Source organism: Carcharhinus amblyrhynchos, chromosome 30 (genome assembly GCF_965287045.1).
Source record: "Carcharhinus amblyrhynchos chromosome 30, sCarAmb.v2.hapA, whole genome shotgun sequence".
In the NCBI taxonomy this organism is placed as follows: Eukaryota; Metazoa; Chordata; class Chondrichthyes; order Carcharhiniformes; family Carcharhinidae; genus Carcharhinus; species Carcharhinus amblyrhynchos.
Window position 1 is genome coordinate 7,222,207 of NC_137353.1, and position 18,213 is coordinate 7,240,419.

Here is an 18,213-nt window from a genome sequence, read left to right on the forward strand (position 1 = left end):
TGCAGTCAGTATTAGGTTCAAATGAACTGAATGATCTCCCTCTGCACTATTCTATGATTCATGTAATCAATGCTTTGGCCTCAACTACTGTGGTAGAGCATTCCACACATTCACCACTTTGGTAAAAATATTTCTTCTCACCTCAGCCCCTTAATCCTCAGACTCCCTAGTTCTGAGCTCCCAATTTCAACTCAGCAAGTGCACTCCTAAAATACAATTAAAAAAATAAACACACTGCAATTACTGGGAAACCCGGAGGAAAAAAGTTTCCAGCTATTACTATTTATAAAAGATGGAACAAGGAATATTATATTCACAACTCTGCAGATATGGGCACTTTGCTTGAATTTCTAATGGTAAAAGACAGATATGGTGGCACAGTGGTTAGCACTGCTGCCTCAGTGCCAGGGACTCGGGTTCGATTCCCAGCTTGGGTGACTGTGTCGAGTCTGCACCTTCTCCTAGTGTCTGCCTGGGTCCCCCCAAGTGCTCTGGTTTCCACCCACAGTCCAAAAGACGTGGGGATTAGGTGCACTGGCTATGCTAAATTCTCCCTCAGTGTACCTGAGTGGGTGCCGGAATGTGGTGACTAGGAGATTTTCACAGTAACTTCATTGCAGTGTTAACACAAGCCTACTTGTGACTCTAAAGTTAAAAGGTCAGCAGAAAAAGTAAAATGCTAATTCAATAATTTTGTTCATTTGGGTGGGGGATTAACCATAAATGGTTAAATAACTCAAGACAGAGGATTTGGGAAGCCTAGTATCACATTCCACGGTTCTTTCCTCTTCCCATCACCGCTCTGAAACATCTGAAATAACATTGAGTAATTTACAGACATTTATCTCCAGCATTGCGGCCAGTGGTTTGCCATTTCCACCCATGTCTGGGGTGGTTTGATCAATGCCTCTGACTTTCTTACTGTCTTGTAAACCCACAGCTACTGGACTTTAAAAATGTTAGGTTTCTCTGGTTTTAAAAAGTGTCTTTCGATAGCCCTCACTATCCCTTGGGCAAAAACAAAAAGGGGATGTGTTTGAGTTGCCACTTACATGGGACAGTTCACTGTACAAAATAATTTTGGGGAAAGACAAAAAGCAGCTGTGTGCATGGCTTTCTGAAAGACTTTGGGTTTGTAAGAAAAGGGCATTTTAGGAGGTTCCACATTAAATATTTACCTTTTATTTTACTTTTTTTTTTAGAAAAGTATGATGAAGTGCACAGTTATGCATTTATTACACCATCCTTAAAGCCAATGCTCAGAATGGACCAGGCAAACTCAAATCCATTTCTTGCTTGCACCAGAAACTAAAAAAATTCAAAGTACAATTCAAGGTCCCCACAAGAGAGACAAACAGGAACCAAGCTGACAAGAGGAGGCAGTGCACTCCACCTTGAGCTTGACCCTAGCCAAAGGGTATTGTACACTCAGTTTAAGCCAGGAAGACTTCATACATGGGGAAGGTTGAATGGCGGGGCAGGAAGCTCCTGCCAGGCGGTCAATGGCAAGCCAGTCCTGCCGCTGGGAGACAGTGGAGCTGGGGGTTCCCCCACCCATGAACATCACAATCTCCTTTTTGCAGGCATCACTGAGTATTTTCAGAATTGCAATTTTATCTGCAGTATTTTGCTTTTAAAACGATGGCTGCTTCTTTAATACAAGGCCAAAATAGCAATAAATATTTCAGCCTACCTGCATTTACAGTGCTTGAAAATTACACAGGAGTGCTAAAAGGTTGACCACACACCCCCTCCCTGCCCGCAGAGTGAAGTGTCGGATCTCAATGGGCACTTTCCTGCACTTAAAATGATTTCAACAAACAGCAGCACAGGCAAAGGGTAATGTTAGTAATTACCTCAAAAAGTACCAGGCAGAAGGTGAACCATTAACCGAAATCCTGAACCTTGCACTCAAGTTGTTCCGAAAAGAGTCAGAGAAAGGTTTAAAAACAGCTGCTTTTATGGCTGTTCAGTAACTTGGGGGATGTACTTTCAGCACAAAGCATTGCTTTCATCCACACCAGCACAGAGTACAAGAGTTAAGCTCTACCCAATGTTATCTGTCTGGACGATGGCAATTTGAGAGTTTTATAACACTGCAAAAGCATCAGGTGTTTCAAATAAAATATGGAGATATCAGTACAGATCACCAAAAGATCAATTCAGAGACAGATTTTAAAGAGAGCAATTTAAAAGGAGGAGCAAGTAGAGATTTGACAAGGGGATCCCATGGTTTAGGGCAGAGGCACCTCCTGGCAAGACCCCCCTGCAATGGCAGAGAGGGACCAGACCTAGTGGAGTAAGATGACCTGGGGAAGTTTTACAGTCAGGTTTGGAGAGATAATGCAGGATTAGCGTCACAGAATCAGGATCATAGTGTAGGAGGAGGCCATTCGGCCCATCGTGTCTGCACCAACCACAATCCCACCCAGGCCCTATCCCCATACAGTTACCCTGGCTAGTGTCAGGGGGCCTAAAAGGGCAATTTAGCATGACCAATCCACCTAACCGATACATCTTTGGACTGTGGGAGGAAATCAGAGAAAATCCTTGCAGACATGGGGAGAACGTGTAAACTCTGCACAGTGACCCCAAGCCAGGAATGGTACCTAGATCCCTAGCACTGAGACAGCAGTGCTTACCATTGTGCACCCAGATTTGTGTCATGGCAGGGGAGGATTTGAACACAAAGGATTTTAAAGTTGAGGAGGAATTCAGACCAGGCCCCAATGCAGGTCAACAAGCACTAGGGTGATGGGTGATCTCAGCAAGAGATCGAATTCCTACCCGTCATCTGATTTTGTAAAGAGCAGAAAGTTACAGGTTTGATATCTCTGGGGCTACAATGGCAGGAACCCAAATCATATTGTCTTTCTCAGCAGCTATTCATTGACCTCAAGCAGCAGTATAACAAGGAGATCGGATTCAACTCTGATACCTCCATGCATCTGATCAACCCACTTCCTGCCTCTTGGCTCCATTCCTCATGTTGTTTCGCTAGCATTATTCCAGTTTTGATTAAAGACGCACATTTAAAAACACCAGCCCTCTGCAAGTGCCCCATGAGTGTTCCAGGAATTTTGTTTTTAAAATTCGGATTTCCACAGTTTACAGTATTCTGCCTTTTGTTCATTCAAGCACCAAAAGGAAGAATGGTCATGTTTTGTGAGCGATTGAAAATCTGCTGCTGTGCAATGATTCTAGAACACATCAACAGCAGGGCAAAGAATTAAAGGTTTATTTATTAGTCACAAATTGTCTTACATTAACAGTGCAATGAAGTTACGTGAAAATCCCCTAGTCGCCACTCTGGCATCTGTTTGGGTACACTGGGGGAGAATTTAGCATGGCCAATGCACCAAACCAGCACATCTTTAGGACTGTGGGAGGAAACCCACACAGACACAGGGAGAATGTGCAAACTCCATTCGGACAGTGACCCAAGCTAGGGATCAAATCCAGGTAGCTGGCATTGTGACGCAGTAGTGCTAACCACTGTGCCAGCACGTAACCCTACAACATGAGAAGGATTTCTGCAAGTTTCACTGATAAAACACAGCATCTCCCAGAACGTTAGATATGTTTCAAATGGTGTGTTATGAAAAGGAGTTCACCACCACACACGGCTTTCAGCAACTCCAGAAAATTTTAAAAAACTGTACGATGAAAACTCTTAACAGTGGAGGGCAGGATTTTGTTTTCAAATTAAATTAACGTCCACAAACCACAGCTTTAGAAAATGTTCGAAGGGTGGGGTGGGGAGAAAACAGGCTATTGTGCATTAGTGGCATGGTCACGAAAATTAGCTCCTTTCCACCAAAAAAAGGACGGTACAGTGGTTAGCACTGCTGCTGCAGCACAGCGCCAGGGACCCAGGTTCAATTCCCAGCTTGGGTCAGCGTCTCTGTGGAGTCTGCACCTTCTCCTGTCTGTATGGGTTTTCACCGGGTGCTCTGGTTTCCTCCCACAGTCCGTAAGACAAGCTGGTTGGGGTGCATTGGCCATGCTAAATTCTGTGTACCCAAACAGGTGCCAGTGTGGCAACTAGGGAGATTTTCACAGCAACTTCACTGCAGCGTTAATATAAACCTGTAACATTACATTTTAAACAAAGAATAAAAAAGGACAGTAATGCTGGTCACTTCACTCAAAACATTGGTCATTATTTTAGTCTTGCCAACATTCTACTTTAGAATGAGCATGATTGAATACAAGTTTTACTGACCCCAAAATTTAAAATCATTTATAATATTAATTTTGATGATTTGAGGATCTTGATTTAAAAAATAACCAGTCAGAATTCAACAATCCACAAGAGTCCAATAAATGTCAAAAAAACTGCTCAAACTTACCTGAACAAAAAAGCTAAAAAGAGAATGTTCAAGTGTTAAAATTAATTTTTGGATAAAAATATGCAAAATGTAAATAGCTGGAGATTACTTACGGTCCAGTCCGTTAATGTAGCGCATCCTGATCTCACAGTGACCCCAAACAGCACTTACAACAGGATAAAGTTTTTTCCCTTTAAGTCCTCTGTACGCAACTCCCAGGTAATGTCCATCCACAATGTAGCTTAGAGTTCCTTCATCCATGTCCAAAACCACCAGGAACACATCTGGTACTATAAAGGTTTCATGGGGTTCCAGGAAAGCTGGATAAGTCTGGCTTGGTTGATTTTTACCATCAAAATAAAGTTTGTTACGTCCAAGGTCCCAGCCCCAGGATTCACAATTACTGCCAACAAGTGCTGTATAACCCACAGAGTGCAAAGGAGCATCTATTGTGGCTACACCAACCACTGCATGTGTTCCCCGTTGCCTCATTGCCCAGGTGATTTCCCACACATGTAGTCCTCTGGTATATCCAACTTTGCCTCTGATACCATCAGTACTCTGCGCCACTGGGTGTCGATGAAATATCAACTTGTCGTCTTCTTTCACAAACACATTCAGCGACCGATCATCGTTGTTCCACGAGTGCAATAGCTGGACCTCGCAAGTGGCCGGTGGCATGTCCAGCAACATGTCCAGTCGGGCAGGCTTGCAATAGTCAAGTCCTTGCTGTTCATGACGTAGAGGCCTGTAAGAAGGATCCCTCACATCCACTGTCTTCAGACCAACAGTAACTCTCTGGCCCATAGTTCAATTTCCAGGACAATAGTAAACAAAAGCAACCCAATCTCCCCCCGCCCCCCAGCCCTGCTCAGTCTTCCAATTCACTTGCTCAAATATGTTCGAGTTAGGACAAACACCAGGTGAAGATGGACACTTAGCCAGACTTCCTAAAATACAGAAGCAAAATTATTAAAAACTGGTTGAATAAAAGTCTTCCATTCAGTCTCAAACCACATTACAACCTGGTGGTGCAGTGGTTAGCACTGCTACCTCAGTGCCAGGGACCTGGGTTTGATTCTGGCCTCAGGTCACTGTGCGGAGTCTACAGGGGTTTCCACCCACACTCAAAGATGTGGAAATTAGGTGGATTGACCATGCTAAGTTGTCTCTTCATGCCCCAATGTATATATGTGTGTGTGGTGAAATAAGCAGGGTAAATATGTGGGATTACAGGGATAATGCTGATGAGTTGGTGCAGATGTGATGAGCTGAGTGGCCTCCTTCTGCACTTGGCATTCTACAGTGCTATGAATGCCCAACATAAAAAAGTCCTCCCAACAGGAAACAAGAGAAGTTATAACCAATCTTTTCTTTGGAAGAGAGGAATGGTGGGGTGACCCAATAGGTCCTTATTAGGAGGGAGTTTGATAGGGTAGATAGGAACCACGTCTGCCTGTTGAGTTAGTTAAATTAGCACAGTGTAAACTATTTACATTAGATGTAATCTGTGGTTGAAATGCTCGATTGAGTGTGTGTTGTGTTTGCTGACTTGCAATCAAACTAAAAAAAAACAGTGCAACCTCCCAGAAATTCCTGCCTATTACAGCTCTCCAATCTGATTTCAAACTAACTCTCTGAAATGCAGTTTCAGCAGTGGCCTTTCATTGGAGAGATCAAATCCCCCAGTTCTGATGGACATTTCTGATCTAATCAGCACTACGTCTGTGGGATAGTCACAGTCCACTCCTAGTGGGTGGCATAGTGGTTAGCACTGCTGCCTCAACACCAGGGACCTGGGTTTGATTCCCAGCTTGGGCCACTTGTGTGTGGAGTTTGCACGTTCTGTGTGTCTGCATGAGTTCCCTCCCATATTCTGAAAGATGTGGTTAGGTGCACTGATGCAAACAGATGCTGGAATGTAGTGACTAGAGGAATTTCACAGTAACTTCACTGCAGTGTAAATTCAAGCCTGCCTTTCATAAAATAAAACTTTAAATACAATAGAACAGCCATTTCTGGGGAGGTGGAGGCAGACAGCTGGACATAAATTACTTCACAATGGGGACAATCCTTTAGCAAGCCAGCAATATACCCCCAGTCAGTAATCTCTCACACACACTTGTAGCAGGTAAAAAATTACAGCACTGAGCTTGCTCAACTCAATCCATGTACAAAATCAAGATTTGAGGTCAGGCTGTGGCTCCCTTCCCAGTTTCATAAGTCACTGTCAGCAGCAATCATTCTGATTTACATATAAAATGGGTTTTCAAGAATAATAATTCTAGTCCACCAATTATGTGTTGCAGTTTTACAAATGAGTGCATCCCCTTTGGGCACTCAAAGAAGGTTTTACAATGTTTCTGTGAAGCACTTTAATGTTATAAAAATATCTCAAAGTGGAGTGTGATTAATGAATTCACTGACCTTGTGGTCACAGACCCACTTATCAAAACCCAATAGGTGAGCACGTGTGGCTTTTTGCTCATTTCTCTACCCCTCCTGCCCCTACCCCTCCTGCGACTGACCAGTAAAACACCTACAACTCTTATAATGGACCTCTTCAGACAAAGCCTTTGGTCCTATGGCAATGGAAGGTGAATGCGTCTGCTGCCTCCTGCACCAGACCTTTGCTGTGGGTTATTACAACCTCCAGGTGGCTGGGAACAAAGCAACAGGCAGGAATGTAGTAGTACAGGGATGGCAGTGGGGAGGCTGGACACTGTTGGATTTAAGACCTAGGCTCCTGCCTTAAAAAGAAAGAGACTTTAGGTGTGGGTTGTGGAGTTAATAAAATTTAATCTGAAATCTGCAGGAATTAGAAAAAATATTGACAATTGGGTTGCTATTACTGGACCCATGGTAGAATTGAGGTTTGGGAAAAATTGAAAGGAAGGTTTGATCACATTTACACAGGTAGGTGACAGTAGACAAAATGTTGTTTTTGCGCTAAATTACAGTACCATTTTAATTCAAGCTCATTACAAACTTAAATTGTTGAAGCCCAACTCTAGATCCACTTGCTGAGCTGATGGGAACCTGCTGAGGTTTTAAATTGCAGAGCCCCAGAATCTGCAGCGAGTTTTGTCACAAGTAGGTTTACATTAACACTGCAATGAAACTACTGTGAAAATCCTCCAGTGTGGGATGTGTAACCACATCTACCTGATGGGGTAGAGTGGAAAATCAGTACTGCTGCCACATTCAAAAATCAGCCATTCGTCACTGAATAGGTTTGAAGAAAACTGCCTGGGAACCCAATATTAATCCCAGAACGCTCAAACAATACTAATGCAAATGAGAATTTTGACGGTTTCATCAACTTCAGCCCTCTTGGCTACAGCCAAGTCAACATTAGTCATGGAGCTAGGAAATAGAGATCATTTGATTTCTTGCTCAACTATTTCACTTTTATTTGACCAGTTTCCCAAACATTGGATATTGGTTGCACCATCACTTTAAATCCAGTCATGATGCAACCAAAGTTCTTGGTCTCAAATACTCCCAGATTTGGGTTTTTAATTCATTTCTGGGACGTGGGCATCACTGGCTGGCCAGCAGTTAGTGCCCATCCCTAGGTGCCCTTGAAAAGTGGTGTGAGCAGCCTCTCTGCAGTCCACGTTCTGTGGACTGACCCACAAAAGCTATTAGGAAGGGACTTCCAGGACTTCTGACCCAGCAACTGCTAAGGAACAGCTGATATATTCCCAAGTCAGCAGAGTGAATGGCTTGGAGGGGAACCTGTAGGTGGTGTTCCCATGCATCTGCTGCCCTGTCCTTCTCGATGGAAGCGGTTGTGGGTTTAGAAGGTGCTGTCTAAGGATTTTTGGAGAATTGCTGCAGTGCATCTTGTAGATAGTACACACTGGTTGGTCTGAATATTGCTGATTTCATTTGCCCAAATTAGGGCGTCAGATTTGTAGAACTTAATTCTGCTACATTTGAGCCAAGGGCCATATGGGCTGCCATTTTTAAGCTTTTAGCTTGAGCCATTCAATATTTGTCATAAAAGCTACTATACCATGTCATACGGAAAACATTATTGTGATGCTACCACTCAAGTTCAATCTTCCCTCAAGGTCAAGCTATGAGGATTTCCACCCCCATCTCCCTACTTCCAATTTTAGATCTGGAACACAGTTCAAAGCCACTATACATGGCTGTTCTTTTTTGATTTATCCAGTCATTCATGGGATCAGCATTTTTGCTAATCCCCAAAATTGCCCAGGCGGTGGTGGTGGGCTACCTTGAAAACCGCTGAAATCCACGTGGGTGTAGGTACACCTGTAGTGCTGCTAGAGGAGAGGGAAGTTCCAGGATTTGACCCAGCCACAGGTGAAGAAATGGCAATGGAGCAGGAACTTCTAGGTGCTGCTGTTTCTGCTGCCCTTGTCCTTCTTGGTGGTATAAAGCCCAATTGCTACACACAAGGGTAATGAGCCGGCAGTTGTCTGTTGCAATTTCCTGCAAAAGGTTGCCAATCCAGTCCAATCACCTCATGATTAATGTTGAAATTTCGTTTTATACAAAAAAATCCTCAAAAGGATGGAGTTCAACACACAAATTACTATGTGATGTTTAGGAAAAAAAAATCAGGGAGCAGTGTGACAGATAGGATGCAAGACTGGGCGGAGAAGTGGCAGATGGACTTCAATGTGGATAAATGTGTAGTGGTCCATTTTGGCAGGACCAAAGGGTAGGAGTCTTAGCTGGGTTTAGGAGCAGAAGGATCTTGGGGTCCAGGTCCCTAGGACTCTTAAAATCAGTCTCACAGGTGGAGGATGTGGTCAAGAAGGCGTATGGTGTACCGGCCTTCATTAAATCGAGGGATTGAGTTTAGGAGTCGGGAGGTAATGCTGCAACTTTATAGGACCCTTGTCAGACCCCACTTGGAGTACTGTGCGCAGTTCTGGTCACCTCACTACAGGAAGGATGTGGAAGCTATTGAGAGGGTGCAGAGGAGATTTACAAGGATGTTGCCTGGATTGGGAGGCAAGCCTTAAGATAGGTTGAGGGAGCTAGGGCTCTTCTCCCTGGAGAGACAGAGGTTGAGAGGCGACCTGAGAGGTTTATAAAATGTTGAGGGGAATAGATAGGGTGGATTCTCAGAGGCTATTTCCCAGGACTGAAATGGCCACTACGAGAGGACACAGGTTTAAAAAGGTGCTGGGAAGCAAGTACAGAGGAGACGTTAGGGGAAAGTTTTTCACTCAGAGGGTGGTGAGCAAGTGGAATCGGCTGCCGGTGCTGGTAGAGGCAAACTTGCTGGGGTCTTTTAAAAGACTTCTGGATGAGTATATGGGATCTAATGGCATTGGAAGTTAGATAGTTCTATGGCTTGGTAGGTATAGATGTGATCGGTGCAACTTGTGGGCCGAAGACTACGTTCTATGTTCTAGAGGGGGGAACGGTTCATGTTTAAGGTTAAACCTCAACTCTGCCCACCACTGGACTTGCTGGGTATTTGGTCTATATTATTTACAGCTGGTGCAGTATTTCGCTTTCACGCCAAATGTTGGCCTTTCAGATTAACTCATTATTAAAAGTGAACAATGGGACAATCCGAGTGACCAACCATTCCTCATTTTACAAGGCGGTCCTGCATTTGAGGCCATCGTCTTATGTTCTAGGTTGCGTGTTGCTGGGACATATAGTTTGTCCTGTAACACCAACCTTCTGCCTGTGCAGTATGCATTGCATCCTGGTTTACCTGCTTGCACAGCTGGCAACATTCTGCCCCCCCCCCCCCCCCCCACTAAATACTCAATTTGAACCCCCATGCCAAAGTGCCCCTTCTTCTCAGCAAGAGTTGGTCACCTTGAACAATCCACACTTGGGACAGCAGTATAGAATTACAGATAAAATTTATCTACGTCCAACTGTAAGCAGATTGTCTGCCCTCAATGAAATTATACACGTCTAGCAGTTTCAAAATGCAGTAGGGTTACATACCTCACATTGCTTTTACCACTGTACGTTAAGCTCCGCGGGATTGAAACATTCTATGATAACGTCTGCAAGAGAAAAAACAAAACAAGGTATGTAACTGAATTAAGGGATGATCAGTCTCAGTAGTAGCCGCCTGGAATATACAAGTGCCACCAGCTTTGTACACCCAAGCTGCAATAAAAATTCATTCATGTACACAATTGAAGTTGAGTTTTACCCTCATTTCAAAAAAAATTTAAATTTTTTTGGCAAATACACCCAGTTTTAGGCAACTATCCAACATTAATTTTTCAAATTTACACAGCAATTTCAAACCATAAAGATAATTACCGTCAAAAGACACAATTACAGACATGGCTGGAAGGAGGCTGGCTCAGCCTGTCTGCAACAGCAACAAAAATACCCTTTGTAAGGAAGCATCCACCAGCTTTTAAAAGCAGCATGATTATGTGCACATATACCAGGTTATATTAACTCCAAAACTAATCAGACACACCCAGTCCTGAAGGTACCAAGAACCATGTAGACAAGACTCTCCAGGCCAACCAAAACAAGAGAGTCAGAGACACAAGATGCAGATGAAACTAAAATCACCAACATGACCACACCTAAACAATGGTCAGAAACCTAATGAAATCAGTCACTTCTATCCAGTAGGAAACATTTTTGAAAATACCTCAAAATTGACTTGACATTTACTGCTAGACTAGCTTTAATGGATCAAAAGCATTGATGTATATTGTGTAGGGGTGGGCAAGGGCAAGCGCGAATATATAACACACACACGCTATTACTACAGAAGAGTGTTAATGGATACTTTTTAAAAACTTTGAATGTTTTAACAATTCACTTCAATAATATTTGGCACATCATGTCATGTCCAGTAAGCAAATTGGAAAGGCAAAGAGCATGTAGTTCCTTATTGCAAGGGGACGAGAGTACAGAATAAAGGAAGCCTTGATATGATTGGCACGCAGCATTGCTGTGGTCTTGTACATTTTGGTCTCTTCAGTCCAAGAAAGATTAGTGTCATAAGTAGGTTTACATCAACATTGCAATGAAGTTACTGTCAAAATCCCCTAGTCGTCACACTCCAGCACCCATTCAGGTACACTGAGGGAGAATCCAGCATGGCCAATCCACATAACCCACACATCTTTGGGCTGTGGGAAGAAACTGGAGCACCCTGAGGAAACCCACGCAGACTCCACATAGAATGACCCAAGCTGGGGGAAATCTAGAACATTGGTGGCAGTGACTCAGGATTAAAAAGGGACCAACTAAATTTCTTCAAGTAGGTTGTGAATATTGATACTCTTATTTGAGGTTGAAACAGATAGGTATTTGATCACTCGAGCAAGAGAAATATGGGGGGGAAATCCTGAACAGCAGAGCAGGTTTGAGGCGCTGTATTGTTCAAGGCTAGAATTGAAGAGATGTAAATACCCAAGAGTTCCAGCCTAAAGACACTCCCCATAAATTTAGTTTTCAATTAAATATCTAAATTATTAAAATTTAACCAAACCCACTTCAACCACAGCAATTACACAAGCACTGTGTCTCAGAACAAAGACCAAAGATTTAAAAATGTATGCATGTTTTAACACAGGGAAAGAAAGTGTATAACCAGGACCAGTGATCAAAAAATAATTCGAAAAAATACAAAGAATGTGTACTTGGAATAGGAGGAATACCAAATAGATAGGGGTCTCAGACAGTAGATATAGGCAAGATGCATTAACTGGTCTCTATGATGCACAAGAGTGATTAAGTTTTTAAATCCTGAGCAGTAAATTTCTAGAGAGTAGAACAGGGTTCTAAATGGTGCTGAAACTCAGGAAATGATTAAATTCAGTAAAGCATCAGGTACACAAGAAATTTACTTTGCACAGAATTAGAGCTCGAATATGCAGTGCAAAGATTGGAGTAGAAGACCATGCAGTTTACTCTGCTATTCAATGTGACCATGGATGGTCTGGGTTTCAACATATCACCTGTTCTCCATACAGCTCAATTCTTCAAAAATCTGTACCAGTCTTAATTCATGGTCAATGATAGGGCACCCACAATGCCCTGGGATAGAAATTCCAGAGTCACAACACTTCTGGGTTTGAGGGGAAATTCCTTAACTTCAAAATGATCAGCTCCTTAGCTGCCTTTGTGCTTTAGACTCCCTAATCCAGTCAAGACCTTTTGCTTCACTGAAATCATCTCATTTCACAAATATTTTACTCTGCTTCTTCCAGATAATCCCTCATGTCAGGGACCAAATTTAGTGAACCTTCACTGTGCTGCCTCCAATGCAAGTGCATCTTCCTTAAGATATGGAAACCAAAGTTGCACACAGTATTCCAGCAGTGGTCTTACCAAAGCCATCATAGCAAGAAATTCCTTAATGTACTCTAATCCCCTTAGAAAGTGCCATATGGCAACATATCATTTGCCTTCCTAATTGCATGTTGTGCACGCATGCCAGTGCAGCTTCTTGTAGGAGCACAGAAGACACTCTGAACACCAACATATGCAATTCTCATTGTTGTAAGAACAGAAAGGCAGAATATTTTCAGAAGTGAAGAACAGCACATACCCCTTTTGTCCACTTACTTAACGTGTTTCTCTGCAGTCTCCATGTCGTCTTCACAATGTAGTACAGCTCTCGCTGGCCAGAATTAAATTTCTTCCCATATTTAGTGTATAATGGACCAAGCTTGAGGAGTGTATAACTAGGGTGCTTAATATCAAAAATCAACACACAAGATGGGAAAGAATATTCATTCATGTGTGCTGCAAGATTCAGTCACCTATTGTAGTGTAAACACTTGGGATGCCAAGGTACCTGACTGACCAATTCAAGTAAGTCTCAATACCAGGTTATGACCAATTCAATACAGAACCACCACCAAACCAGATTAAGCTATTAAGAGCACCAGGAGTGGTCTAGTGGTTTTGCCATTGGACCACTGGGAACAGGAGCTCAAACTGCATGTTTTCTGGTTAAGATATTTTTTCAGTTCCTTTGTTAAAAAGGTGCTCTTGTTATAGTTGTATTGAAGAGATAGGTTAGTTATGCAAAGTCTTATGATGCAAATATTCATCCAATTGCATAGTTTCTTTGGTGCTGAAACCAGTTTTAGTTATTCTGCAATCAATTCCTGAGCACAAATCAATTAGTGAAGTTTGAGTGTCACAAGTAGGCTTATTAACATTGCAGTGAAGTTACTGAATATCCCCTAGTTGACACATTCCAGCACCTGTTCAGGTACATTGAGGGAGAATTTACCACAGCCAATGCACCTAACTAGCACATCTTTGGACTGTGGGAGGAAACCCACACAGACATGGGGAGAATGCGCAGATAACAACCCAAGCCAGGAATCAAACCTAGGTCCCTGGTGCTGCGCAGCAGCAATGCTAACCACTGTCATCCTGCCACCTACCACATTCAGGATATAGAGAGATAGACTCTAGCTTTTCCAAGCAGGAACAGTTTCTTGTAAGCCAATGCAGTGTTCCAATTGCTCCCGACTCCATGAATTTTCCAAGATCAATGATTAGATGATAATTGAAAGCTGCAATTTTCCAGTCAGGTTTCAGACTCAAGCTGTGGTGAAGACTCTGGAAAACCTTCATCAGGAATTGGCTGGAGGAGCTGCTCCCTCCACAGAGCAAAACAACTGCTCTCTCCATCTGTCCTGTCACCTTCAATAATCTACACAAACACACCAGGTCCCCCTACTCCTGCACCCACTCAAGAACTTTGACTCTCCCATCACATTTTTCCTACCAAATGCATCATCTCACTTGTGAACTGAGTTTACAATATTTCCAAGTTTCGTACAATTTGCAAACTGTCCCCTACACAAAAAGGTCTACATCATTTATATCAGGAAAAGCAAGAGTCCTAACACTGACCTCTGGGAACTCAAAACATTCTTCTAGCCAGAAATGTATACGTTAAACATAGCACCTTTCCTGCACAGTCAAAGAAGTTCTAATATGCAGGCACTGTTTTGATGTTGGAAAAAAGTGCAGCTAATTTGCACATAATGTACACAATAATAGCTTGCTAAGTAAAGGTGCACTTCATATGTAAAAATATTAGTACACCAGAGAGAATGTAGTGTTATAGGCATAGCTCAGGTGTAGAGGACGATCAACTTGGTACAAGGTAGGTCCACTAAAAAGTCTGATGGCAGAAGGGAAGAAGCTGCTTTTGAGTCAATTGGTACATGACCTCAGACTTTTAGAAGAGAGAATTTTCAGGGTGCACAGGTCCTTGATTATGCTGGCTGTTTTTCTAAGAGTGCCGGCTTTGACATTTGCTCTGCCCACAACCTCTGATTGGAGGCAAGAGTGCTACAAGGGAGGTATGACTGCCAATTTTATACCACCAGCTGGTGTATAGTTTATGCCATTTCCTCTTTCTTCGCCTTTTAAAAAGGTCATGTGCTTCAATTAAACATTCTGGGTCAATTCAAATACTGAACATTACTTCCAAGACCAACATCATCTTCACATAGCTAGCGTGATAGAATCCTCCAAGGCAGCAACTGAAGACTTTTTTGTTGCAGTTAGAATCCTTCGATTCTAAACTGCAGCGAATTCATTTGAAAAGCAAAGGCAGCAGTCTAATCCAAACTGCAATAAAGAGAGATCACTTGGAGCTCAAAATTAGTCACCATCAGGTGTGATTTCACATCCTGGCATTGTACCAAATTGAACCATCTTTCCTGCGTGTGGAATTCCATTAGCTGTCTAAATTGGAACAGTTTGTTTTAGCTAATAGCTTTTTGTACTTGTAGGAGAAATTATTGTTCAAGTTAAAAGGACAGCCTTTTATCAACTCAGCTATTTACAGCATCGTTACTGTCACACCTCTGCAGGCTTACAGATTCTCATAACAAGTCACAAGGGATTTTCTATTCATGCACTGAGATGCCAAATAGCATCACATTAGGTTGGCAGGGTCTTATTACCTAAAAATAAAACAAAAAAGGGGAACCCAGAAGCATACAAATCAGCAACACCTTAAAATTGAACTGTGTCCATTTACAAACAAAACAAGCTGGAAGGCCATTTTGGAATGAATTATAGTCTTGCGTTGGAAAAACATGCATATCAACTGACACATGGAAAGGCAGTTTTCATGCAGATCTCTTTCCCCCCCCCATACCATACTATAGTTCTGAAAGCTCACCAACATTATTTTCACAGGAGGTAAAGAAATTTGGTATGTCCACTATACCTCACCAATTTTTAAACAGATGCTCCATAGAAAGCACCCTCTCCAGATGCATCACAGCTTGGTATGGCTCTTGCTCTGACCAAGACTACAAGAAACGACAAAGGGTTGAGAACGTACCCTAGCCCATCACACAAGCCAGTCTCCCGTCCATCGACTCAGTCTACACGTCCCACTGCCTCGGCAAAGCAGCCACATAGTCAAGGACCCCACATACCGTGGGCATTCTCTTCCAGCTTCTTCCATTTGAGAAAAAAGTCGGAGATCATGTACCAACCGACTCAACAGGTTCTTCCTTGCTGCCGTCAGAGTTTTGACTAGATCTACCTTGTATGAAGCAGATCTTTCTCTGCACCCTGGCTATGGCAAACACTATATATTTTTTTGAAACCTCGTCTCCTTCTTCCCTATGTACACAATGAACGGTATGTTTTGTCTGTTTAGTGTGCAAGAAACAATACTTCTCACTATATCCCATACACATAATAAATCAAATCCAGTCAGACTGGCAGACCAATAAGGAAGCATTCCCACAGCATAAAATATTACTTCAGATGTGCATCAAGTACTGGAGAAAGACTCCAAACCCACAAAGTGCTGACTCAGAAGGTCGCTTCACTGCATGAAAACAGACCACAGCTGACATTAAAGAAAAATTCAGTTTTATTCCATCAACTGAAAACAACAATTGCTGGAGGTGTGGACAGGAATAAAGATGAAGGGAAAAAAATTCCAATAAATGGAAGCAGCTGTCATTTCTGGATTTTTTGACTCGAGTGAAGGTATTTGATGAACACCAAGGAGGTTATGTTTATCCAAGTTTGTGTGTGTGTGTGTGTGTGTGTGTGTGTGTGTGTGTGTGTGTGTGTGTGTGTGTGTGGAGAAAAAGGAGAATGAGAACAAGTTTGCAACTCCCCATTACTCCAGGTAGCCTAATGCCAATTGGTGGTTACCAACACCAGGTAGCAAATTTAGTGAGTTAAAGAGTCCCTCGAGCTACATCAAGAATGTGTTGCCAGGGTTAGATAAATACCACCTTTTGTGGATGGCTTTAGGAGCAGAAACAGTTGTTAAAATTACCACAGTGGCTTGTTTTGACTAGTAATGAGGATTTGCAGTATTGGTGGGATCTAGTGCCCATTGCAAGGGCATCATACACTCCAATATAATTAGCCTGCAGTTCATGTGTTGCTAGTACTTAGCAGCAGTTGTTAGCACTGCTGCCCAACAATGCCAGGGACCCAAGTTTGATTCCTGCCTCAGGTGACGTGTGGAGTTTACACATTCTCCCCGTGTCTGCGTGGATTGCCTCTGTGTTCTCCGGTTTGCTCCCAGTCTCCAAAGATGTGCAGATTAGATGGATTAGCCATGGCAAATGCACAGGGTTTTGGGGAGAGGGCAGAGGGGGAGGGCCTCAGGAGAGTCAGTGCAAACCCAACAGGCTAAAACCCATCCTTCTGCACTGTAAGGATTCTAAATGCATGTTGTCAGATCAGGCTCCAATCTGACAAGAACTGTGACAAGCTGCATTTTTGTGGTGTAATACTGATTGTTGTTGAACAGGTCTGGCACCAGGGTGCACATTAGTATTATTTAATTTCAAGGAATAGTAGTTTTAATCGGAACATCTCATTACAGAACCCCAAAGCCAGACGGCTGCATGGCACAGAACAGTTTAGTATTCAGTTAAGTTTTTGATGTTGATTCTTGTTTATTAGCCATTGACCAGTTATCTGTAACACATTGAGACTTATTTATAGCAGAGGCAAAGTTTGGCAAAAATCTCTCATTAGGTTTCCATTTTGATGGAATTCTTCACTTCTGGAAAAAGGGACTGATTGACTTCTAAAAATGTATGTTCTTTCACAAAAATCATTCACTACTTAAAAATGGCTACAAAAGCAAGGGGATACTTGTGTACTTTACTAAACAGCACCACTCAACAGCAAGACATTGAGACCAGAATTCTACAGTTTTCTCCCCTTCTTTCTAGAAGAAAGGCATTCCCAGGTTGAGCCAAGTCTCACGTCGGGAGGTAACAGCTGAGACTCAATGCCAAGATAGACTACACACCCACACCATTTATTTGGCCAGGATGAGGGAAGGGTCATGTGATGGCCTACAAAAAGCTGAGTCAGATAAAGAGCAGTGTGTGGGTGGATCCACACAAGAAAAATGTTGGAGCAGGATCAAAGCCAACCCTAAATCGGAGATAAAAACTAGAAGGTGGCACAGGTGGCTAGCACTGCTGCCTCACAGCACCAGGGACTTGTGTTCGATTCCCAGATCACTGTCTGCACAGAGTCTACATGTTCTCCTCACGCCTGAAGATGTTTCTCCAGGTGCTCCTGTTTCCTCCCACAGCCTGAAAGACATGCTGATTGATTTCATGAAAGAGCACAGGGAGAATTTACCACAGCCAGTGTGCCCAAACAGGAGCTGGGGTGTGGCAATAGGGGATTTTCACAGTAACTTCATTGCAGTGTTAATAAGCCTATGCACGATAGTAATAAAAAGTTTGGAGAGGTTGAATAGAAAAGTTGAGGAAAAGAAAACTTCATGGTTTGGTTATATTAAAGGCTTCAGAAAATCTACCACAGCATAGATTTCATAAAGCAACACCACATTTTTAACCTGGATAACAATCAGAACAAAGAAAATTACAGCACATGAACAGGTCCTTTGGCCCTC

General features: G+C 42.7%; 1 protein-coding gene across 2 annotated transcripts in view; it reads right to left on the bottom strand.

The window, feature by feature from the left end:
• spsb1 (splA/ryanodine receptor domain and SOCS box containing 1) overlaps nucleotides 1–18,213 on the bottom strand; it is an 82,353-nt gene that overhangs the window by 20,452 nt on the left and 43,688 nt on the right. For both annotated transcript variants that reach the window (XM_080215103.1, XM_080215104.1), the window contains exons 2-3: nucleotides 10,284–10,345; nucleotides 4,445–5,281 (exon numbers count right to left, since the gene is read on the bottom strand). In XM_080215103.1, coding sequence (XP_080071229.1) covers nucleotides 4,445–5,138 — 694 coding nt within the window. In that variant the 5' untranslated portion in view covers nucleotides 5,139–5,281; nucleotides 10,284–10,345. The remainder of the gene's footprint in view (nucleotides 1–4,444; nucleotides 5,282–10,283; nucleotides 10,346–18,213) is intronic.